This window comes from Apostichopus japonicus, chromosome 4 (genome assembly GCF_037975245.1).
Source record: "Apostichopus japonicus isolate 1M-3 chromosome 4, ASM3797524v1, whole genome shotgun sequence".
Lineage (NCBI taxonomy): Eukaryota > Metazoa > Echinodermata > Holothuroidea > Aspidochirotida > Stichopodidae > Apostichopus > Apostichopus japonicus.
In genome coordinates this window covers 20,515,601-20,541,132 of record NC_092564.1, presented here as the reverse complement: position 1 = coordinate 20,541,132, position 25,532 = coordinate 20,515,601, and the positions used below count along the sequence as shown (strand labels likewise).

The 25,532-nt window shown below is 38.0% G+C and overlaps 2 protein-coding genes across 2 annotated transcripts in view; one reads left to right on the top strand and one right to left on the bottom strand.

Moving 5' to 3' along the window:
* Positions 1-25,406, top strand: part of LOC139966772 (carbonic anhydrase 14-like) — a 40,809-nt gene extending 15,403 nt beyond the window's left edge. The window contains exon 8 of the transcript XR_011792742.1: positions 24,838-25,406. The gene's annotated coding sequence lies outside the window, so the exon portion shown is untranslated. The remainder of the gene's footprint in view (positions 1-24,837) is intronic.
* Positions 3,817-14,730, bottom strand: LOC139966771 (cobalamin binding intrinsic factor-like). The gene is made up of 10 exons (XM_071970121.1): positions 14,600-14,730; positions 13,194-13,294; positions 12,646-12,880; positions 9,438-9,488; positions 8,114-8,391; positions 7,155-7,333; positions 6,304-6,484; positions 5,585-5,753; positions 4,880-5,004; positions 3,817-4,500 (listed from the first exon to the last, which is right to left on the bottom strand). The coding sequence occupies exons 2-10, from the start codon at positions 13,264-13,266 to the stop codon at positions 4,436-4,438; spliced, it is 1,356 nt and encodes a 451-aa protein (XP_071826222.1). The 5' UTR covers positions 13,267-13,294; positions 14,600-14,730; the 3' UTR covers positions 3,817-4,435.
* Positions 25,407-25,532: the final 126 nt, after the last annotated feature.

The following is a 25,532-nucleotide window of genomic DNA, read 5'->3' as shown; positions in this document are numbered from 1 at the left end:
CTGTAATTACAGTAAACCTTGATAGAGTCAAACTTAGGTGATATATTCAGAGTTCTTCTAAATCTTACCCTTTGCATTCAAACTCCATCTCGCTTTCATGTATGTGTTAATACATTGCTCCCATCAAATAATTCTCCAGAGACATACTGCATATGTTTAGTATTTACATAACTTCCAGTTTTGCTGAAACACAAAATACGGCACCAGACCCTGTCCAGGGTATTTTCACTTGACAAAGCATGATCACTGCCAATATCTTCTAAACCAGATGTAGCAGATAATATTGTACAATGTCTATATGCTCAGTGGAGTGGCTGCTGCGTGTTAATACCTTGCACATACAGAGAATGTTTTGAGTCTTATAATCCATAAGCTACAGTATGTTATTTCCTGCCCTATACATTTGTGCATCAAGGTTTTTTTTTTAGCCTACTCACTGTAATTAATTGTCTGCTGTTTTGCACATTTTCAGAAGAAAAGTTGAGGGTCCACAGCAGTCACATAGAAATACTGTGAAATGGGTGTGGGACGTGTCAATGGAATACACTGGTTAAAAGCATTGAAGGCTCGCCCCAAATCGCGTACCGCGCTCTGAAAAAGTTAGCTTTCCGTTGCTTGCAAATGACGTTTTCTTCTTGTCGCTACAAAATGCAGACAGTAATGAAACGTGATACCTTGTTATCTTTTATCTAGACCTGAGATGTCCACGCTGCTATGTACACTGTTTTGTGGGTATTGACCGTAGCTGTATGTATCGACTGTACACTAGTGTCTAATTACCGACGGTGGCAAGCTGTGTGTGTATTTTCTGAGATCGATTGTGGTGTCTAACACTTCTGTTACACCTAATTCGAAACTATGTCAGATTACCGGCATGAGACGTTTCTTTGTGCGCGAGTCTTCACACCCTGCAAATGAGGTAACAGCACATATCATACCTCAACCCTTGCAGCAGAAAGAGATATTATGATGCTTCGATGGGAGATCTACTATAGTAACTACACGAACCAGTGCTACCCACCAATTAGGGAGAATAAGGTTATTTGTCATTGTTTTTCTTTGCCAAGCGACAACATTTGAATGTTTTATTATTCAATATGCCTTCCCCACCTCTCTTCCCATGTAATTGTCTTTAAGTACAATGTAACAACCTAGATGCTCAACCTTTAACTGGACTGGATATGCTTTTGAGTTCAACAAAATGTATCTAACTGTAAATAACTTTTCAGTAAGATTTCTTTTAGACTATTGTACATGTATTGTTACCATATGTTATGTGGTGTTTACAAATCCTGATGAGCAGATTTTGGCAAATTGTCTTGCTTTTATTCGTAGCAACTTCACAGTTGCACTGGACTGACAATATCAGTTAAACATGTTCTCTACAGACCTGGAATACATTGGGATATGTGATGAAGGTCAGTTTGGGAGGAATCGGCAGATTTAAATAAAAGTACTTTTCAGAACCAGGGACGAACAAGCCTGTCCCACTGACACTTCTCAGGACGATGATGTTGCAGGTATAGGACAAGCCAGACCAAATCCACTGTGATCAGAGATACCAGTTAAATCTAGAAGAGTCCTAAATTTACCCACACTGGAAGCGTTGTTGCAGACTTAGAACTGGTTACCCTAAAATCACGTCATACTACCAATATGCACTCTTCACTGTTTGGGAAAGAAAATAATATTACCAATCAGGATTTTGGCAACAAAAAGAGTATATTTTCATTGTGCGGGAAGTATTAAAGATGGCGCTATTTAAATAATACTTTTGTAAATATATTAAATATGTAAATGGCATTGATTAGCTTCCGTAGGTAGATTTTCAGGATGATAGTGCCTCATTGGGCCACGTATTCAGTGAACATGGGCTGAACATATGCCGGTCGCAGTGAGGGTCTCGCCCTTTGGCCAAAGGCAAGGATTCACGCACGCCACCTAGAACGCTTCTGGTCGACCTCTGACCGACCGACCCTCCTCGCATCCTCCCGGGTTCGCTGACGACAACAAGGGGACATGGCGCGGGATCCCAGGCCACAAAAAGCACCATACCTACAGCCGGATGAATTACGCCTCCAGCCTGTCTCGAACCCTAGCCACGGTTTACATGATTAGCAGTGCAAGGTCTTTCGCTTACACCGTCGCGCTAACCAACACATCAGCTAGAAAACTAACTTCAGAACTATAATACTTAAAGACGAGACTGAAAGAGGAGGGAAAAGTCAAAATAGAAGTTTGTCACATTCGTGTGTCTTAGCTGGGTTTCTAACTAACTCGAGATATCAGCTTCTTATTCATCTGCTCAACCCACTGAGCTAACGGACGACGCTGAAACATTATCGAATTTAAATTTAGCTTCGACAGATGGGGTAGAAAATCTTACTCGTTGCAATGAAAGCAGAAAGCAATGCTTCTTTTGTGTTCGTTCTAAGTGATCAAATAGTGCGAGATTCTTGATAGATCAGATGAACAATAGGTTTACCGTAGAATGTCATTGTGGATTACTTCAAGACACGAAGGATATTAAATTCTAACAAGAGATGCTCCTTTTATAAAGGAGTAAATCTCAAGTGAGATACCTTTCATCAGTATTCTAAAGATCTGAAAGTTATGATAGGTTCAAATATGTTGGTGTTAGAAGTTAAAACAAATGTTAGTTCCACCATCATTTTCCTGTGAGGGTGTATTTACTACGTACATTAACTCTCCCATAATGTTGACTGGCGGGTATGAGCTGTATATCACCCCACCTAAATTTATCTTTGGAAATTACTCATCATGTGACCAGAAAGTTTTTAAGCTGATGGGTGGATCCAAGAACAATGAACGATCAAGAACAATGAGAGCTTCCAGTTACGAATGTGGGTGAGTGAGGCAATATTCGATATTCTGTAGCTCGCCAAAATTAAATGGCATCAGGATTAGGTTTAAACGAAATGTATAATTGTGTATCGTCTGCGTAGAAAATGGTAGTGTAGGTTATGGTGTTTGATAAGAGTGGGGAGGGGTACACTGTTCTAAAGGGTTTATTGAGCACAGGGGACACATTCTATAGCACGCGAGGTACGCTGAAATATCCCGGGAAGGGGCAATAGCACCCTGAGTTTCACACAGAAGATTATATCCCCCTCCCTCCCTCCCACCCCTCCACTCCTCCCCTCCCCTCCCCTCTCCCCCCGCTCTCCAAAGTTCATTTTTGAAAAATATCAGAGATGTCCCGTTTTCTAAAGAAGCAATGTCCCTTGTTTGTTAAAGAAAATTAACCTTTTTCGTTGTCTTTTGGGGGTAAATTTGAAGCTGGCCAAAAAGGAATATGTGGTATATGATATGAACAAATGATTCATTGTTTCTTCCTTCGGGACGCTCGTGTAATTCACGGTACAAACCTGTGTATGTAAAACATACCACAGTCAATTTTCCGGGCTAGCGAGAAGTGGCAACAAATTTCCAGCAACAATCAAAACTACAGTATGAAATTTTTCTCCGAAAGGAATGAGGGCGGTATTGAAGAACTTAGCATGCATAGAATTCCGGATGAATGACCTGATACGTTTCACTTTGCCCTTTGGCTCTGAGTCTCTATGTTGCCGTGTTGGACGAATCTAACTGTAATAATAGTTACCGACTTTGCGATCCGACTATGCAATCAGCGGTCCCCATGACAAGTTCGCAAGGTCGGTAAGAGTGACTCCATAATTTTCCCTTTCAGGAAACCAAAAGTGAGTCAAAAACAGAAAAGAAAGACGTTCAATTGAGAGCTAGCCGTTGTTTATTACATTGCAAAATATATGCTCACAAGTCACCACAACCTTTTGCACCCCCCCCCCCCACCACACCCACAGCATTTTGTTCGTCCCATTTTAATACTGCCTCCCACAAATATGGAAGTTCGAAGTTTAAAAATGCAAATGCAAGCAGGCCGAACGTATGGCAAGAGTTACGCAGCACGACTGTAGATACAAGGAAACGTACCGTAACTTCTAAATGTAAACAAAAACTTTTGATTCGAAAATATCTATCATACTTTACTTTGATTTGTTCCTCACCCCCTCCCCATTAGTAAGACCTAGTTGTCATTACATATAGGCAGCATTATACCTCAATAACGAGATTACGAGAGCATGATGATTGATGGTCAATATGTCGCTCAGTCTGATTGGTCAAATTTAAATGAATATGTAAATTATGTATCTTATTGTAGCATACAGCGTGTACCTTAGAAACCTGCCAACCTAGCTGTAAATATTGGCAAGAAATTGATTAAATGATACGGAATTTATGTGACGTCACCTCCATGAAAATAGACTCAAAGAAAGGATCGATAGTTATAGTAAAATATATTAAAGATTTTAATGATTATGTCAATTAGATTAAAAACATTTTTTGGGGGGTTTTGGTTCTAGTTTGTGATGGATAGTTGGTCACGAAGTTTTCAGCTGAAATCTGTCAAAATGAAGATGTAAACTTCGTCGTCAGATGGAAATAATCCTTCGATACCTAGAATAGGTAAAAAGAAAAGAAGAGGAAAGAAAGAAAGAGTGAGAACAATTATTTTTTGATTTAATATTTTTTGATTTAATATATATATATATATATATATATATATATATATATATATATATATATATATATATGTATATATGTATATATATATATATATATATATATATATATATATATATATATATATATATATATATATATATATATATATATATATATATATATATATATATATATATATATATATATATATATATATATATATATATATTCAAATAAAAAAAATAAAAAAAGCAGCAACAATAGTTAAACCTTAAACAGCAATTCATCTTCCATGACCGTGGTTTTTGCATTAATAGTAGGCTACACGTACCTTTTGGGGCATAGGTTCCCTCTTGACCGATGTGTATGGTCCAATAGAGGCTGTTGACACTGTCGTCAAAATCACCGTTGATGGCGTCAATTGATTCACCAAAGGCAGATCCACTACTTTCAAAACTGTGGATTATTAAAGAAGACAATTGTTTTAGCCGTGTGAGTAAATGATCCACATGCTTTCGAAGCTGTTTAAAAAGAAGTATTTTGTGTTATTTGAAAGCAAATGACTGTGTGTGTAATTATGGTCGACTGTTTGCGTAAAAGTTTGGGAAAGGCCAACGTAGTGCTATATATGATTCGCCATTGGGTGTAGCCATAACGTGATATCGTCATAGTGAGGAGGCGATTTTAGACTATAAGGGGTTAAATATCGCCACAAGGAGGTTTAATTTGGCCCAAACTTCCGAAACAGTACCCATGCGTATAGCTTACTCTGTCTGCTATTAATAATTTCCATTTATGAACGTGGTATATTGTTAGTAATATTGCCTTTACAACGCGATCAAGGGTGAGCAGATGTTATGCATTTGTTGCAATATTTTTGAAGAAATTAATTTCAAGGCGAACCGATCATCTTTGGACCACCCATAAAAAGTTGAAATCTTTAGTGTTCATATGTTTTTAAACAAAAATCAATATTGCACACGCAGGTCTCGTCTCATTAAATAGCATTAGTTCTTATTAGTATTATTCAAATTACGTGAAGTCATTGTTCAGATCAGCCAATCGAATCATTCCAAAGTAGAGATTCTCTCCGTTGAGGATGGTCACTTGGTAGCTCTCCACGTCGCCATTCGCTCTGACCTCAATGTCAAAGGTCACGGTGTCATCGCCTGGCTCGATAACAGGTGGCACCGGAGGAGTGGGCACTGTGAAGCGAAAATAAATCAAACATCAGACAAAAATGGCAATATTGACTTTTGTTAAAAACGTTTTTTTATTTCACTGATACCAAACAATTGATTTATCCAGGGAGTTGTTCCATAACAACTCCCTGATTTATCTAAAGAAAAGTTCTGATTCATCTGAGACTTTGTAGATTGAGTTTTTTAGGAAAACTGGAAGCTTACAACTTGCATTGTTGCCATCAAAACCCTGAAGATTAATATATACCTGACGAAGTTCCTCTTGTTGTTTGAGTACCGTCTGAGATCAAAAGCCAAAGCCCACGATAATGTAAGAACGACTGGTTTTTAACATACTTGACAAGGTGTAATGTGGAGATCAAAGTATATATATATATATATATATATATATTTATAACTCTAATATGCAAAATCTCGTTACTTGGAAAATTAGTTGAAAATATACGTGCGTATTCTGTATAACACTAGTCCTAACCTCGATCGTATTCCTCGTCAAGTTCATATGCATGAAACTGTGTGCTAGATTGTTTTGTTTTTTGAAACCATTACTTACAATTTGGACAATCAATTTGAATGGTTTGTAGGCTGCCAAAGTTGTTACACCCAAGGAAAGGAATTATTTGGGCAGTTGCACCGACACCATCAAAATCACCATCAGTCTGTTGGGCTAACAGCCACGTTACCGCAGTTTCACAGCACCAATACGTTGGATCGACGCCAGCTGCCGTTAATGCCTGTATAGAGAAGGTCTTTTACTTCTGTCTGACAAACATGCTATTTGAGTTTACGCTTGGATCATATATGTATAAATCGTTTGAAATAAATAGGAGATAACTTGTATTTACCATTTGAACCGGTTTTTCACGTAGACAGCTAAAGATTTCTAGTTGAAAAAAAGCTGTGCCTGACCGTTAGAAAATTGTATCTGTACTTGCTTTTCTATCTTCCAATTGCTGATATATGCAAAACCACAGTTAACGAATTCCGCATCTAATTAACATAAAATCTATCACACAAAAGCCTTCATATCCAAAATTTAATCATCATCGAAAGAGACCGTTCATGACGTCATCACATCATCGTCGTCGTCATCGTCGTCATCGTCGTCGTCGTCGTCATCGTCGTCGTCATCGTCATCGTCATCATCATCATCCTCATCATCCTCATCATCATCATCATCATCATCATCATCATCATCATCATCATCATCATCATCATCATCATCATCATCATCATCATCATCATCATCATCATCATCATCATCATCATCATCATCATCATCATCATCATCATCATCATCATCATCATCATCATCATCATCATCATCATCTTAAACGTTACAGAACACATTGGCCGATTCAGTCACTGACTTTCCGAGTATGTATAGTGACAACCTCCGCTCACCTGAATAGCAAGAGCCGTAGTGATTGCATTTCCAAATGATTTATTGGCGTTCTGAGCGTACAGGATGCACTGCACTCTCTCATCAAGGATGTCGTACCAGTTTTCTACGTCATAATAGATAGCCTGGTCGGTGGCACAGACCATGGCCATCACTTCAAGGGATAACGTGTCAATATCATCTAAAGTTGGAAGTGGATTAAAACAAAAATTAAATAATTAATTAAACCATGTTTTTTTAGGTTAATACTCTCCCTTTAATGTTCGCGTTCTAGAGGGATAGGGGCGGATATCGGGTTGGGGGAGATAATGCGACGGTATAGACATATTCAAATTGGCAACACCTGCGCCAAATGTTTAGATTTATTTCATCTACATAAATGTGAAATCTTTGGAACCCAACATCCGTGCCGATTTGTGACGCTAAGTAGCAGCTCCTTGGCTTAACGTTATGCGACAGTGCAGGTATATATGTTCCGCGATTCTCCTAGTAACTAACCGTCTATTAGAGAAATAGCATTATCAACAGTCAGTGTCCATGCACGATCCCTTTGTAAAGTCAATGTGTTATAGTTCCTTGTTCACTAAAAGCTGCTCTGTTAGTTCGATAACAATATCGTTCTATAGTTCAAATCCGGGATTTTATGAAAGAGAGTGTCTGAAAGTGACGTCATTGAACCAGACTTTAATGGTGTATTCTTGGCATAATTTTATACTATAAATATGTAAAAAATTATAAATAAATACTAGGTGGTGCTAATCAGCTAATGACTACTTGAGCGTGTGTGTGTCATGTGTGCGTTTGTTTGCTATCTGACTGAGGACTTGAACAAAAGAATTCCAATTTGTGTGTGTGTGTGTGTGTGTGAAGTTCAAGGGGGGGGGGGGGGGGGGTGTACTTGATGTTTCTCGCCCTGCTATGCCTGTTCACTAATATTGTAATGATAGGCTTATGTACATACCACTGCACGGGTCATTCTTATCGGACCCGTCTGCCAGTTTCACAAGGCCCTTCTCGAATATAGTGGCATTGCAACTGCACAGTGATAGGATAGCCAGGCTAAACTGGAAGAAGTTGTTGAAATTTGGCTCCGGGAAATCTCTCAGAAGCTTCGTCATCGAGCATTTCAGATCCACACCGTAGAAGTCATCAGTGGGACAGCAAACTGATTGGAGGGCGAGCATGTACTGACCCAAAACACCAGCTCCTCGACCAAAACTTCTTGTACAACATTCATCACTGTTGATGACATATTTATCAATTTAAATATTCGATTCATCCCAGACTCTGAAGAAGGAATGACTTCAAAGCGATTAACACCACCTTGATCGATTTCTTGCTGGCAAGACTACCATTGAAAAATGATAATATTTCACAGTAGGACGAAACCTTCGACCCCAACCACCCCAACCACCACATCATCCCATCCCCACCCCACCCCACCCACATCCCTTGACCAAATGATCGAATGATGATTTGAAGACTTGCGTTAAGACGGACATAGAACCAACTATCATCTTTGGCTCAAAATAAATGAAACCTGTTACTTTTTTTTTCTTTTCTTCTTTCTTACTTTCAAACTAGAATGTCACGAGCATCGACACTGAAACAAGTACCATCATTATGTCATGTTATATGAGCTTCAAAATGTAAGATTGAGCATTTGCAAAACCCCATCTTTTACGACAGAAAGCAAACAGTGAAATAAATCACGACAAACATAAAACATTGAAGCACACGTGGTTCGATCAAGTCTTCAGCTGTGCCACTGTATGCGTGTGGGTGTGAAGGAACAGTTAAATCCGTGAAATCTTACAAATGGAATGATATGTTTCGTATGGCTATTGGGGGGGAATAGTGTGTATGATCACCCGATACACACAGAGAACACAGTTAGTAATGTAAATCTTAAAGTTTTGTACCACAGTAACAAATGGATCGTGCTATAAATCGGTAGCACGTGCTATTAGGATTACAGTAAGGACTGAGGATATTTGTAATCCCAACAAATCCAGTTGTTGGGATTTGTCGGGATTACACATATTTTCAGTTTCTTATTGCAAACATAGTAGCACATGTTATACCGACTTATCAGATTTGTCACTACACAATCCAGTATTTACTGTGGTAGGTACAAAACTAAGGATTTACAGTATAGTCACTGTAATCTCTATGTGAATCAGGTGGCATGACAGTACAAACGATATCACAAAGACCAACAATGATGATTGGATTTGTGTCTCCTTTAAATAAATGCAGAATTAAAGTAGGTATGTAATACATACCAGTCCTCGTCGCTATCTGAACTACTGCTATCGTCATCGCCGTCATTGCATCTGTTAGAAACGAAAAAGTAAAGCATTTGTATGCAATAGCAGTTGAACTTGCAACATGGTCATAATTTAACAGGGTATAGAGAGACGCAGGCCACGTGGTTGACTTAAACATGGGACATTATGTTCTCAACTCTTCTCGCCATACATGTATTCGATGATATTTGCACCGCGCGTGGCGTTACCTTAGAAACCATGAAGGTGTTTTATTAGTAGGATGTTGTCATGACAACACCCAAGTGCAAACTCACGAGTAATGAATTTTTCAGACAAGCGTTTGAAGAAAAATTACTAATATTAGCTCTTTATGAAAGAACCACGGCATAACACCACCGCACCTTAACAACACCCTAAATAAGAACAAGGTCAATTATTACAACAACAACAAACCAAAGGTCAACACAACGAAATAATTCACAAATGCAAAACAAAAAGGGGCAATGCAATACAGTACAGTGTAATGTAATACAGTGCAATACAATACAGTGCAATGTAATACAATGCAATATAGTACAGTACAATGTAATACAATGCAATACAGTACAGTACAGTGTAATGTAATACAAAGCAATACAGTACAGTGCAATGTACTGCAATGCAATGCAATACAATACAGTACAATGTAATGCAATGCAATAAAGTACAGTATAGTGTAATATAATACAATACAATACGGTGCAATGTACTGCAATGCAATGCAATACAGTACAGTACAATGTAATGCAATGCAATAAAGTACAGTATAGTGTAATGTTATACTATGCAATACAGTACAGTACAATGTAATGCAATGCAATACAATACAGTACAGTGTAATGCAATAAAATACAATACAATACAGTACAGTGCAATGTACTGCAATGCAGTACAGTACAATGTGATGCAATGCAATACAGTACAGTGCAATGTTATACAATGCAATACAGTACAGTACAATGTAATACAATGCAATACAATACAGTACAGTGCAATGTAATACAATACAACACAGTACATTGTAATGTACTGCAATGCAATATAATACAGTGCAATATAATATAATGCAATACAGTACAGTGCAATATAATACAATACAGTACAGTACAGTACAATGTACTGCAATGCAATACAATACAGTGCAATGTAATATAATGCAATACAGTACAGTACAGTGTAATGTAATGTAATACACTGCAATACAGTACAGTACAATGTTATGCAATGCAATACAGTACAGTGCAATACAATGCCATGTCATACAATGCACTTTTCTGACCAATCCATGTCATATCCATACATATTATTAGAAACCCATCACTCTGACTCAGGAATCCATGTTGCTACATGTTTCGACCTAACTATATAGCAATCAACTAAACGTTTCGCTCAATGCAGACAAATTGTTACATCGATTGTCAGTGTGATACCTAGTTAAGCGGCATATATATGATTTACTGTGACTTGCGACACCAACAAGGGCTAGAGAGCTCAGTTGGCAGAGCACGGGACTTGGGGTCACGAGGTCACTAATTCAAATCCCGCTCAGCTAGAAAAACGGTTGTCCATGATTATCCAGCCATTTTACCATTTCTGCGGATAATACCATAAATGTAATTAAAGACAATAGACAATGTAGTAGTTATAGGTAGGACGCCATCACTATGCAATAATCACGACCTATACACCACCGGTTAAACTAATACACAGGTAATGGCAGGAGCCAATTCAAGAAATAAAGGAAAGCAAGAGGTTTCGTGAACCAGTTCGGTTCCAGATGGGGTGGGGTGAGGGGAAGGGGGTGGTGTCGACCACTGTCACCGGGCCCGCTGTTTGAAGCCTTCATTTTCCCATACGAACCGGTATGTAATGAAAATGATAATATATTATTCAATATTTCCCGGGCTCTCTTATTGACCCCGAGGTCGATGCTGTATCCTCCTCATGCCTCCCATCCCACTACCCTGTCTCTCTCTTTATCCTGCTAGGTCTGAGTCAAGAATAGGTCTATATTCTTGTTATGAACGTTACAGTAGCTCAAATATTTACTGCAATAACAACTATACTATTACTACAACTACTGTTACTGTTACTGCTACTGCTACTGCTACTGCTACTGCTAATGCTACTGCTACTACTGCTACTACTACAACTACTACTACTACTACTTCTACTACTACTTCTACTACTACTACTACTAATAATAATAATAGTCATAATAATAGTCATAATAATAATAACAATAACAACAACAATAATAATAATAACAATAACAATAACAATAACAATAATAATAATAATAATAATAATAATAATAATAATAATAATAATAACGACGACGGTGACGACGACGGTGACGACGACGGTGACGACGACGGTGACGACGACGGTGACGACGGTGACGACGACGACGATCATGATGATGATCATGATGATCATGATGATGATCATGATCATCATCATGATGATCATGATGATGATCATGATGATGATCATGATGATGATGATCATGATGATGATGATGATGATGATGATGATGATGATGATGATGATGATGATGATGATGATGATGATGATGATGATGATGATGATGATGATGATGATGATGATGATGATGATGATGATGATGATGATGATGATGATGATGATGATGATGATGATGATGATGATGATGATGATGATGATGATGATGATGATGATGATGATGATGATGATGATGATGATGATCATGATCATGATGATCATGATGATCATGATGATGATCATGATGATGATCATGATGATGATGATGATGATGGTGATGATGATGGTAATGATGATCATGATGATCATGATGATGATCATGATGATCATGATGATGATGATGGTGATGATGATGGTAATAATGGTCATGATGATCATGATAATCATGATGGTAATGATGATAATAATAGTAATAATAATAGTAATAGTAGTAGTAATAATAATAGTAATAATAAAAGTAATAATAATAGTAATAATAATAGTAATAATAATAGTAATGATAATAATAATAATAGTAATGATAATAATAATAATAGTAATGATAATAATATTGAGTAATAAAAGTAGAGGCCCTTTCAATCACATAATATTATTTCGAGGGCGTATCCATTCACAAAATAATAATTAGAGGGCGTATGCATTCACCATGATAAGTACTTACAATGCAGGTAATAGTTCACGTAATAGTTCATATTCTAATCTTTCTTTTGTAAACAGTCTTTCCTTCAACCCATGACCAGCTAACCAACCCGGATCAGCAAGTTGTAGTCCCAATATAGCGTTCTGAGTGTTGAGGCTAGGCCAACTCCCACCCAGTTCTTGTTGATCTGCCAACCACTGAATAGCTAGATCTCTGACGTCACTGACCTCCTGCTCTAATGTTGCGTTTCCTCCACCTAAACACAAAGTAACAAATAATGTTCTTTTCATCCATTATTACTTTACCTTTGAGTATGATCAATGGATGAAAGATGAGAAAACATAGATCATGTTATACTACATAGTTGCGTACATATTTCTTTCATAATAAAACAAAACTGTTAGCAAACGGCTTATCCATATATATATATATAAGTATATATATATATATATATATATATATATATATATATATATATATATATATATATATATATATATATATATATATATATATATATATATATATATATATATATATATATATGTAACCTCTGTGTATAGACTGACCACATATCGGACAGCTCCCTTCCACCAGAGACGCGGTGAGAAAGATACTCGCCAGTACGATTTTTATATCCATTTTGTTGATTCTCGATAGTTATAATTGCCAAAAAAAAAACATAATAAAAAAATACTATACTAATTCCATCACTATATAGGTTTCATTAAATCAATGTTTCAACTGACATCATGTGAAAAATGAAGTGCTGTCAAAAAATGGCAGGCTATAATCTTACACGAGTGGCGATACGCCTCCTCGCCATCTCCCCCCCCCCCTCCCCGTCTGGGCATTTGGTTAACGGAAGGCATGTACTCAGTCCCACCTTTTGCAGTAGGCGTAGACAAATGCATTTCGTCGCATTTTGCAGTGTGTTTAATGGAGGTCACTATAGAACTCTCTTTTTGGTCGCTAGAAATAGTTTCTTATAAAAACCTGCATACCCGCACAAACAAGTAAAGCAAATGCAAGATAATTACTTTTCAAAATTTGCCTCTTAAAATTGTCCACTCTTTGTTATTGAAATTGCAATACAAACGAACAGATTGAAGTGTTAGCTCAATGGTTAACGCCGGTGCCTTCCAATCATAAGGTCCAGAGTTCGAGTTACTCCAAGATTAATGAATGTCGTCCAGTTATAAGAGTTGTTGACAATTGACAATTCAAAATCAAGGATGTTAAAATATGAATCTAAGAGACTGACTTCGGTCAGCTTGCGGCTTTGATAAACCAATGAGGCTTCTTCGCGAGTTCCTGCTTGCAGGAGGATCTAAAAAATATACATACATACATACATACACGCAAACATACACGCATACATACATACAATATCGATATTACAAATTTCCATGAAACCTCGCAGAATTAACAATAATATCAATCATAATAACAATAACAACAAAGATTTATAATGCGCACATATCCAACCAGAAAAGGGCGCTCAAGGCACAAAAGCTTGTCACATAACGTGAGTTTTAAGCTTCCTATAAAGGAGGAGACACGCTAAGCCGTCTTTGTTATCAAGTGGTAACATATTCCACAATTGCGCGCAGCAACTGAAACAAAATAGTACAGAATGATCGAGAAAGCTTTCGGTTGAATTTTCCAATGTCCAACTACATAACCGTATCTACAAAACTAACATTCTCCAAATGGTTACAATGACCCCTCCCCCACGCCCCCATCCATATGAGAAGCAAATCGAAGCCCATGGTATCATGCATGGAACTGTATGTCAACAGTAAACTTTCTACACGGTAAGTTTGTTCAAGAATTTCATGTTTATACAATTATTAATCTATCACAAAACATTTATTTATCAAAGAAACTGTCACAATAATTCAATCACTAATTTCCTGCTAAAAGTTGTTAATTTATAAATAAAACTCTCTCCATGCTATTCCTATTACGTACCTGCTTTCTTTGAACGAAAAACTGAATCTGTGAGAACTGATTTTGGGGTAAAAATAAAATGGCCTCACACTTCGAAAGAATGTTATGAATTGATGTCGTCGCATAGCCCTACAACTGGTTATATCATATGTATGTAAAATTAGTCAACGTCTTTAAAGAGGCACTCATTCGTAACGGAAAATGAATTAGTTTTATGACAAACAACGTTAGGCCTAGACAAAAAGAAAATCTGAGACAAACGAAATAACTGAAAAATACCTTGATCAGCGAATCCCTTTTCGGACCTGAGCTGAACAGAACAAAGAACTACACTGAACAACAAAACAATTCTCTGAAAAGAGTATATATAATAGTCACCTTTCTTGCATAAAAGGGGAAAATCGACAGGAATGTTATTCTGTGCAACGTTCCCGGACTCAAATCATAGGTCTTTGTATATACTATTATTTTTTTTATACATTTTCATGCATGAACGGAATGCAAGCAACGACTTTCAAATCGCGCATTGAAATATTATTAACAAAACTGAACTTGTAAACCAGCATGCGAAACGCATTGAGGATTTGATGGCTTCATTGCACTATAGACTTCTGCTTGTACAACAGAAATAGCGGTTAAAATAATAAAATGGCCCGAACCACTATGTTGATGTACAATTATACACTACGGCATGGTAAACACAGTTCAGTCTACTGTAAGTGGCAATACACACCTCCACCAAAACGATTGTACTCAATGTGATGCATCCACACACCAAGTATGAGTAGTATCAATGTTACATCATTCAACTAAGAGTGTTTCTACAACCTGTAGTTTCTTTTTTCTTCCTTCGAAGCAAACAAACCAGTTACCATGGGAAAACTGTGCGCGGTTAATAGTACACAATACGCTGATGATATGTAACCATAGCCATAGGCGTAGGAGCCCAATTTGATTGGGTTGGGGGGGGGGGTGTGTAACGACTTGCCCCCAAAACAGGACCAACATTTTGATGTAAGTTTTTACAATACAGTTATTGTAATCAGATCAGGTTCCTTATGAAAAAAGTTCTTCTTCTGATTATAATGATTATTATAATAAATAAGACCTTACAGTACTGTTTCTCTCACTCGGAAGGATTTTAGACTCCATCGTATAGCCTTTTAGAATCTAACTTTTCGGTAAAGCGATGATGTAAATACAGAACATAGGTTTCTTCTTAAAAACTAAGCACTTATTACAATAACGTATATTTTCAATATTTGTCTCCTCAGTCAATGATTTTAAAATCCATCTTACATATGTGATTGATGATATGACGCTAAGACACAACAATTCTAAACAGCAAGATCCGGTTCGATCTATGCTGTTGAGTGCATTCCTAAAATTATCAAAGAGGGGTGCTTAGTATATCGCCCTCTGTTTTGATTTACCGGCTGTTCGTTTTCGCCCGGTGTTCATTTTGATTCTGTACCAACGTTCGTTTTGATTTATGGGGAGAACTTCCAATCGTGGGGGCGAACTTTCATTTAGTTCGCGCTGTCATGTTGCTTATTATCGATAGGTTGGTGTAGTTTAAGTTGGTTGTTTAGTCAGTTTCCTTTTGGTGCATTTTCTTCTTAATATTAGCTGTATCATCATGTTAATTTTCTTTGTTTTTTGTTCTTTTCTTGTTTAGAATGTTTCATATCTATACTTTCAGTCTATCTATAATGCACTACATTTTTACTATTGTTCCCTTTCATCTTTGTTGTATGTTTGTCTCTTGTTTCATCGTTGTTGTGATTTTTTTGCCCAAATGGCCGCCCATAGGTCTGTGTATTATGTTGTTTATTTCAGAAGTGACTGAAATAAATGTCTTTGAATGAATGAATGACGAACGAACGAACGAACGAACGAACGAACGAACGAACGAACGAACGAACGAACGAACGAACGAACGAACGAACGAACGAACGAACGAACGAACGAACGAACGAACGAACGAACGAACGAACGAACGAACGAACGAACGAACGAACGAACGAACGAACGAACGAACGAACGAACGAACGAACGAACGAACGAACGAACGAACGAACGAACGAACGAACGAACGAACGAACGAACGAACGAACGAACGAACGAACGAACGAACGAACGAACGAACGAACGAACGAACGAACGAACGAATGAATGAATGAAATTATATATAAAGAATATTAATATAAAAAAAAGAAGAAGAACATTCACTCATATCTTTAAGTTTCTAGAATGAAACCCTTCGAAGTCACATATGTCCGTTACAAATGATTTCAAGAACAACAGATATTTTTCATACTCCAAAGAGTATATTTCTCGCAATACTTTCAATTGTAAAATTCAAAAGAATATAAACCTCAAACTATGAGCAAAATATTATGAAGGGTTAGTTTTCTTTCTATATATTAATTGCTACATTATCTGGCACTTGCAGTACAGTTATTCAGATATCAGCCATCGCGGTAACCATCGGCTACCATTGTTGGCCAACGCTTATAACAGCGGTTATCAATGGTTACCACTGGTTGATCAAATTTCTAACAAACATAGAACTAAAAATACAGTGTTTTGTTAAACAAAATGAAAGTGGAAGAGGTTTCTCGTACAGATGCCTCCCACAACAATGTAAATACCAAACATACTTGTTACTTTGAAATACTGTATGTATATATATATATATATATATATATATATATATATATATATATATATATATATTTATCACTTGTAGCCATTGATCGTATGATCAGTGGTAAACCGGTACTTGTTTTCTGTAGATATGTCGTATCTGAAATAAACGAAATTATGCATATGTTATCATTTGAAATGATGTTTGCAATGATTTTTTTTTTACAATTTGGAATGAATTGTTAAATTATTTGTCCATGAAATTATACTTCACTGTTCGAGTATACTTATCATAACTTCTGAATACTACAGTAATAAACTAGCCATGCAAAGGTAATTAAACTGTTGCGTCAACACGACTCCACATTTGCCCCAGAGCGTCCCATCCCCTCACCTGACTAAATACGACGTACTCATCTTGATGCTTTGCATAATGGTACAGACCGTACAAACGATTGTGCGAACCTGGCTGCTACACAGTAATACAGACAATCTCTCTCGAAGAATTGGTATAACCAACGGTCAGGCGCGGCGGAACGGGAAAATCATTGGGGGGGGGGGGGCTATTGTGTGGAGACTATCTAAGCGGAGCGCCACCATCGGTTGGCGCGGAGCGTACAAGAAAATTTTGGGTTTCAAACCCCCAGATGGCCGGAAGCGGCACTTCCCGAGTGTTTTATGCTGCGAATACCTAGCCCTAAAATATGGGTCTCAAGCCTGCAATTTCTCAGATTGCACGTAAAAATCTGTAAAAAACATTGTAATTTGTATATTCGATGGTGTTTTAAGAGAGTAGCTATAACTCGTAGTGTACTCGCAAAGACGTTTTTGAGTGTAGTAAATTACTACTTGCAATTAAATGCAATAATTAAGCCCAGCATTTACTAAAATTATTACACCTATAGTATACGTGTGCATCGGACAGATCGACAAGTATGCATTGAAAAATGGGCAGATGCACGTTTCGGAGCCTTGGTAAATATTGGGGGGCTTATCATGCATCAACTTTTTCTACAAGCCCCCCCCCCCCCCCCGGTTCCGCCGCCACTGCCAACGGTGCTTTCAACACACTGTCAAGCATTTTTAAAAGCAAAAACATAAGCCGGAAAATTAAGCTTAGGATCTTTGAGACTTTATTAAAGAGTATTTTTTTGTACAATTGCGAACTGTGGGGCACAACGAAGGATCTTGATCGCAAAATTGACACTTTTCAAAGGAGACTACTTCGAAATATTCTCAACATTAGATGGACCAATAATAATTGGTTATCAAATGATGAGCTCTACAACGAAACCAACCAAACACCTTGGTCATCGATAGTCGCACATAGAAGATTGAGATTTTTCGGTCATGTAGCAAGACTCCAAGAGGACGCTCCAGCAAAGGTTGCTTTAAGACAGGGTTGTCCAACCTACGGCCCGCGGGCCACAGTCCGGCCCGCCGTAGGGTTGCGTCCGGCCCGCCAGAGATAATCTACGGTGCGAAATTTTAGTGAGCAGATTTATTGATAACAATTTGAAGCTATATAATCAATCATTCGAACCTTCTGGGTCCAAAACACTGCATACAGGTCAGTTAATGTGACACTCTCAGCGGAGGGGGGGGGCGGCTGCACTTTATTCATCTGTTTTATCAGGAAGGAAAATAAATCAGTCCCGCGCGCAGTGCGCACATTTTGTTGCTTTGGGCTTCGGTTAAAAAATTAAAAAATCGAGCGTAGGGTTCATGCGGCCCCCTCCTTCATTATAATCATTCCATGTGGCCCTCCTCTGCAAAAGGTTGGACAACCCTGCTTTAAGAGAAGCACTGAGACATACTGCTAAACCAGTTAGAAGGCCCGTGACTACATTGCTTGGAAAAATAAAATCGCAATTCAAGGACATTAATATTAACAATTTCGAAGAAGCAATAAACCTTGCGCAAGATCGTGATACGTGGCGGAGGTTAATCACTGAGCATGTCGGATAGACGAGACTCAACTTACTACTTCTACTACAGTCAAGGGCGGCGGAACCGGGGGGGGGGCACAGGGGGCACGTGCCCCCCCCACTTTTCGTCAGGTTAAAAATGTGCCCTTTTTCTACATAAAATTGAGGTGTCTCAAGTTAGCAAGAGGCCAGGGAACCAGAATGAACACTTAGGAATGGCCGTTTCCGGCCATCTGAGGGGTTTGTAAAACCAAAAATTTTCTTGTACGCTCCGCGCCAACCGATGGTGGCTTTCCGCTCAGATAGTCGTGCATACAACTTTGCAAATCCTGGCTACGCCCCTGACTTTTAAGGAATTTCTGTGGGTCAAACTCAAAGCTATTTTGAATGGATTTTTTTTAAAGATATTAACAAGAAATAAACTCTAATTCGGAAGATTCCTACATAAGCAACTAGCATGATTTCACCTCATTTTGTCTCAAAAGAAAACTTGTTCCTTGTTTCCCAATTTGCACATTGGATAATGCAGTGCTATAGTATGCATATTTTCCTTGAGGGGGGGGGGGGTGTTGATGGAGTGATCTGTATACGCAAATAAGATAATACAATAAGAGTTATAAAGGGTACTAAATATAAGGCTGCATCATTCCAATCGAATTTCTGCAAAGTGCCCTTTGATGTCGGTGCCGCCCCAGATTAAAAGTGCTTCCGCCGCCCTTGACTACAGTGTTTAGTGTATTCTCTTAGAAACAACATGGCGGCTTTATCCGTGTCTGGTACTTTACATTGAAGAATCTACATATTGGCGATACCGACATCAAATACTCTGTAGCTGTAACAAATGTGTTCAAAATCAATGATACCAGACACATGGATCTTATCTTTACTGTTTGGTATAGCGGTACGGAAGCTAGTACATTTCCATCGTTGTATAGTCGCCGTGAATTATAGCTGCAAAAAAAAATAATATTGAGATGAATTCTAAAGTTGTCTAAAATAATCAATTATCAGTTTATCTTAACTTAAAAAACACCCTTTTATCAGGTATACATGTCACGACATTAAGTATCAAACGTAGGCCACAAACAACGACTACAAGAGAATATTGAGATGTGATCATTAATCAATTTGTTCAAGCAATGTCTTTTTTTTTGTGTCGTTTATGAAATTGGAAGGTAGACAGTGTAATATATACTTACCCTCTGTTAACCTGTTTCGGTTGGTAAGTACATGCCTGTCAAAGCTATCTATGACACTTTGTATGATATGTACTCTTCGTGAATCGTTCACAAAATTGAGCAGTTCGTCACGTAACTCAGTCGCATCAGTGACCATGGATTATTGTCCCCTTTCTCCTTTAAGCAGCCGTAGTCCATTTTGATACCCTGCAAATGGAAATATTCGGGGGTGATGTCCACATTTAGTGCACAATGAAACCAGCATGCTAATGCGCTACAACGTCCAAAGTCTGAAAGGTGAGCTGTACAAGGAAGTTGTTATACCCTAACAATTACCTAGGTACAGTATAGGCCTATACTGAAAGGCATTGTTTCTTCGTTATTTCTGACCTCAACTTGGGTTTTTATGTAGGACAGACAGTCGGCACAAAAGCCGAACAGAATACTCTATTTTATAGTATACTTATGATAATGTTGTCTGCCTTTAAACTATGCTTTACTTCCTTTATTGCATTAGTTGGGCGTATGGTCGACATTGGACCTTTCCACTATGAAATAGGTATACGAATACAGACAATTTGTGGCCACTATATAGATGATCATATCACTGCTGTTATTTCAACGCAGAAACCCATATTAATTACGAATTTATTAAATTTCCCTATATATATATATATATATACAAGGGCGTAGGAACCGGGGGGGGGAGGCTGGAGGGCGCCAGCCCCCCAGTGAAAAATGTGGAGGGGCGGAAGTATCATTCCGCACCCCCGCTTCGCAAGTCAGAAAACCCCTTTTTCATTTCCAAATGAGAGAAAAAATCTCATTTGGAGCACCAAATTGCATCTAAGGCCTGGTGAAAATACAAAATTAAGTTTGCAAAATGGAGTAGGTGTTGAAGTGTGCTATATTGCACCAAATTGCATCTGAGGCTACCTGGAAATGCAAAAAATTCCAAAGGGGAGGGGGACACCCCCTCCCCTTAAACCCCTCCCCCAGGCCGGCCATCAGTCTTCAGCCCCCCCACTCAAAAGTACCTTCCTACGCCACTGTATATATATATATATATATACTCATGATATGTACCTTAGGTCGACAGTTTATGGTAAGAAAGTGTACCTTAGGTCAACAGTGTACCTTAGGTCGACCTAATGTTTTCACTACCATTTTAAGACACTTTTTTTATTGTCGCAAATAGCTTTATAATGTTCTCCGTCCTCTAAAACGTCCATTTAAAAGTTTTGGTTAGGGTCGGTTCAGGGTTAGGGTTAGAAAAAAGGGTTAGGGTTAGATTAAATTTAGTGTGTAAGTCAATGTAACTGTCGACCTAAGGTAGGATCCATAAGGTAGGATCCATATATATATATATATATATATATATATATAGTGTTGCAGTTGCGAAAGATTATTCTAGTATTAACTGCGGTAACACTAGGTTTCTGCCTAACGTCAGTGCTAAGTGCTGAAGACCCCAACACAGACGAGGAAGTCCCAGCTATAAAAGAAAGGGAAGAAGAAGGATATCAGAGACTATAGTGAAGCAGACATGGAAAGACTATACCAGCAATGGGAGGTTGGTAAATTCAATTTCAATTGCCCTCGTTTTTAGTCTTGGAAATGTGTCATAAACCGTACTATAAATTACGAGTTAGACTAAGTTATAGGCAGGCGCGTAGCCACGAATTTGCCAAGGGAGGGGCGAAACTGTAGATTCGGCATTGCAAACTATCTAAGCGTAGCGCCACCATAAGTTGGCGCGAAGCGTACAAAAAATTTTTGGCTGAAAATGCCTCCCAGATCGCTGGAAATGGCACTTCCCAGGCCTTGTAAGTTGCATCTTAGCATTTTCTCTTTTGAAAATACTAGCGATATCATAAAAACATTAAAATAAAAATTTAAAAATATGCTCAAGGGGGGCGGCTGCCCCCCCCCTTGGCTACGCGCCTGGCAAAGAGCAGACATCACATAATATCAGTGAGCATGAAAATGCATGTTCAAAAATGAACAGCCTCAAAACTGTCTATGTGTGTAGTCAAAGGCGTAGGAGCCCAATTGGATTTGGGGACTGTAACGACTTGCCCGAAAAATATAACCAGAATTTTTCAACGTTCAACATGTTAATGTCAATATCATATAAGCAAGCATAGGTCATTACATCGCATGGCATCGTGTACCGTACGGTCCGTGAAAGTTGCGCAGTATACCGCAGGATGCCAAGGTAAACAACGAAATGTCTTATGTAGATGGAAAAAAAGCATACAGGTCCAATAATGTCAAAACTCTCTTTTACATAGTAATGGCGAATAAGTCTGCCAAGCTTAGAACTTTATTTTAATTACCAAGGAGATAATTTTTAAACTATTCATTTATTCTCAGCATATTGTCCGAATTTTCAGGGGGAAAAGTTTGGTTGGGGGGGGGGGGGGGGGGCTGCAGCCCCCGCCTCCTACGCCTATGTGTGTAGTGTTCGGTTTCGAAATATCTGATATCGGAAATATCTGGTATTTTTCATTTCCTTCAACGAAGTTTTATAATTGCCGTTATAAGAGGTTGTAATATTTGTACACCAATAAATTAACTGTGTCTGAATTTTCGAAAATTTCCTGACCAACATTCTTCATCATACTTCCCTCTACTCGTAGCAATTTTGACATGTCTGTTAGGGGTTCAAGGAGGTTTTTCTATATTGGTTGTCCATAGATTGAATTTTGTGCAACATTATGTATATGTTTTGAAGTGATTTTCTTCACGAGAAATGTGAATTTTCAAATTCTGAACAAATAATGGGCTTAAAACCTTGAAAAGTGGGGCTGACGGGTATTGTGGGCCGTGACGTAGAATCACCTACAAAAGCAATGATCCACAGGACATGCAATGAGGTCGAACATGATGTGTGACTGGTTACAATCTTCAAAAAGGTTATGGATGAAAAAAAAATATTGGGAAATACTTGGTTCTCAGGCAAAAAGTGTACATCTGGTTGGTCATTTTCAAGCCCGAGAAGTGCCATTTCCGGTGATCTAGGGGGTTATCAAAACCAGAAATTTTCTTGTATATACGCTCCGCGCCAACCGATGGTGGCGCTCCGCTTAGATAGTAATTCGCGCCCCCCGGGTTAGAAAATCCTGGATACGCCCCTGTGTATTGTAACAAATTAAGGTATTTGAGACAAATATCATTATGCTATTGTGTAATTAAGCATTATTTTCTTGTAATGCGATGTTTGTGCCCAGTATTATACTGTATAAGTGACGTGTACAGGATTTCCAAGTTGGCAGAGGGGCCAAGTTTCTATAATTTCCCCAACCGATTTTAGGAAGGGCACGAACTTTAATGTAAGGGCCAGAGCGGATTCAATTTTTTTTTTATAATGATGGGATGTGGCCCGAGTTTAACTCCAACTTAAAGGGGTTTGTGTTTTGTTTTGAAAATTAAGAGTGGTCTAATTCTTCCTCAGGCGATGTAAAAACCCCAACTGAAACATACCCCCCGACTGAAGATGGGGTACACTATCCCCCCCCCCCACCCCCGTCCCCGGCCCCTTTGTGCACTATATTATAAAGGTGGTCTAATTAATAAGCGATTGCCGTCTGGGTTAAATGGTAGTTGCTTCATTAATTTCTTACATTATATTATTAATAATTACTGAGTAATCACTTATCGAGTACACAGAACAGTTCGTGACACTCTTTTGACCCCCTCCCTCTCTTTCTACTTTAGATGGATGCCTTCCGAGGTGTGATGAAGAGTTATAGGAACGAACCTCCATCTCCGATTCAAACTAATTACCGACCTGTACAACGTGTTAATACTCGACAAATTTTAAAATACGGCATTTATCACTAACAGGGAAATAATACACCTGTTGAACATTCTACTGATTTGTGTTGACATTGTTCTTAGGAACACGATATCCTATCCACCCCCTTCCCTTCCCCCTATCACTGTCAGTAGGACTTTTGACTACGTCTTAAGTGGTTATAATATTGTTATAAAGATGGAATTATATATAGTTTATTAATAATATATTTGTTTTTCAAAGGTTCTTATATTGTTCTTCCAATGAGGCTCTCTACTGACTCAAAACAGAACATATGCATATCTATATGTTTAATATATGATTAAACAAAATATACATGCGCCTTAAATTAAGCAATATAATAATATGAAGCTAAATATTTAACATATTCATGCATGTACATAGTGTACCTTAATAGAAATATATATCTGTTGAATATATAGTTAAAGTAGTAAGAGAGAGATAACTGTTAATAAAACATGCCGTGTAGATAAATATATATCAAAGTTTATCAGAGGACGTGACGTTTCGATGGCTCATGATAGCAGGATCTTTATCTATAAAGGCAGCCGAGACACTGGGAGACAGTGGACAGTGGACAGGATATTTATTCTGTGGAATTGGAGCGTTAAAGAATGAAAAGAGTACTGCGAAATTAGACAGAGCAATGCAGTAACAATGAGCAGTAAGATGAATTAAACTATAGGTGCATGAGAGGGCTATTATATATAAATGAAAGGGCTATACTATAGATGAAAGGGTACGAAAAAAATATTTCTATTATTGGATCTAGAACATGCCATCACTAGTGATCCATATACTTTATCTGAGATGACGTAAATTCAAAGTGCAGTTTTATGAATTCTTCCGTAAAAGTTAAGGAGTTTTATGACTTGTTTTGACTTGCTGTGCTACTTCATTGACAAAGTATATTTTATTCATAAAAGTTACCGTAACCTTTCGACCTTGATTTCTGCATATATTCACATGTATCTGCCTAAGGTAATACATCTCCCCCCCCCCCCCTCTCAATCTTGTCCAGTCTCCTGAGAAAACTAGTACCAAAATGGCGTAAGCCTATTCATGTGGATTTTGTCGTTACGGTTCCCAAGAGTCGCCCGGTCATAATCTTTAATCCGCACTGTTTATCATTTTTGTTTTAAAGTGTAACGATCGAAATGGATATCTTAATGTTTAAGTTTTAAATCCTAAATTTTATTCTTGATACATCTATATTAATTAGTTCTTAGTGTAGATATAAAGAGAGTGAGAGTAACATTACCTTCATTGTTTTGTCTTCTTTATAAAAAGGGACTAATAAGGCCTATCATGTGGGCCAAGATGCTTTAAGTTCCATGGCGGAGCCGTACGGATAGAGCATATCTGCAACTCTACTCATCT

Excerpts from the sequence above, each read along its gene's own strand:
- LOC139966771 (XM_071970121.1), bottom strand. The coding sequence starts at position 13,266 with ATGGATATAAAAATCGTACTGGCGAGTATCTTTCTCACCGCGTCTCTG. Across the intron at positions 8,392-9,437 it reads TCAGATAGCGACGAGGACTG|TGATGAATGTTGTACAAGAA; the intron begins GTATGTATTACA and ends TGTCATCAACAG. Across the intron at positions 7,334-8,113 it reads TAAGAATGACCCGTGCAGTG|ATGATATTGACACGTTATCC; the intron begins GTATGTACATAA and ends TTCCAACTTTAG.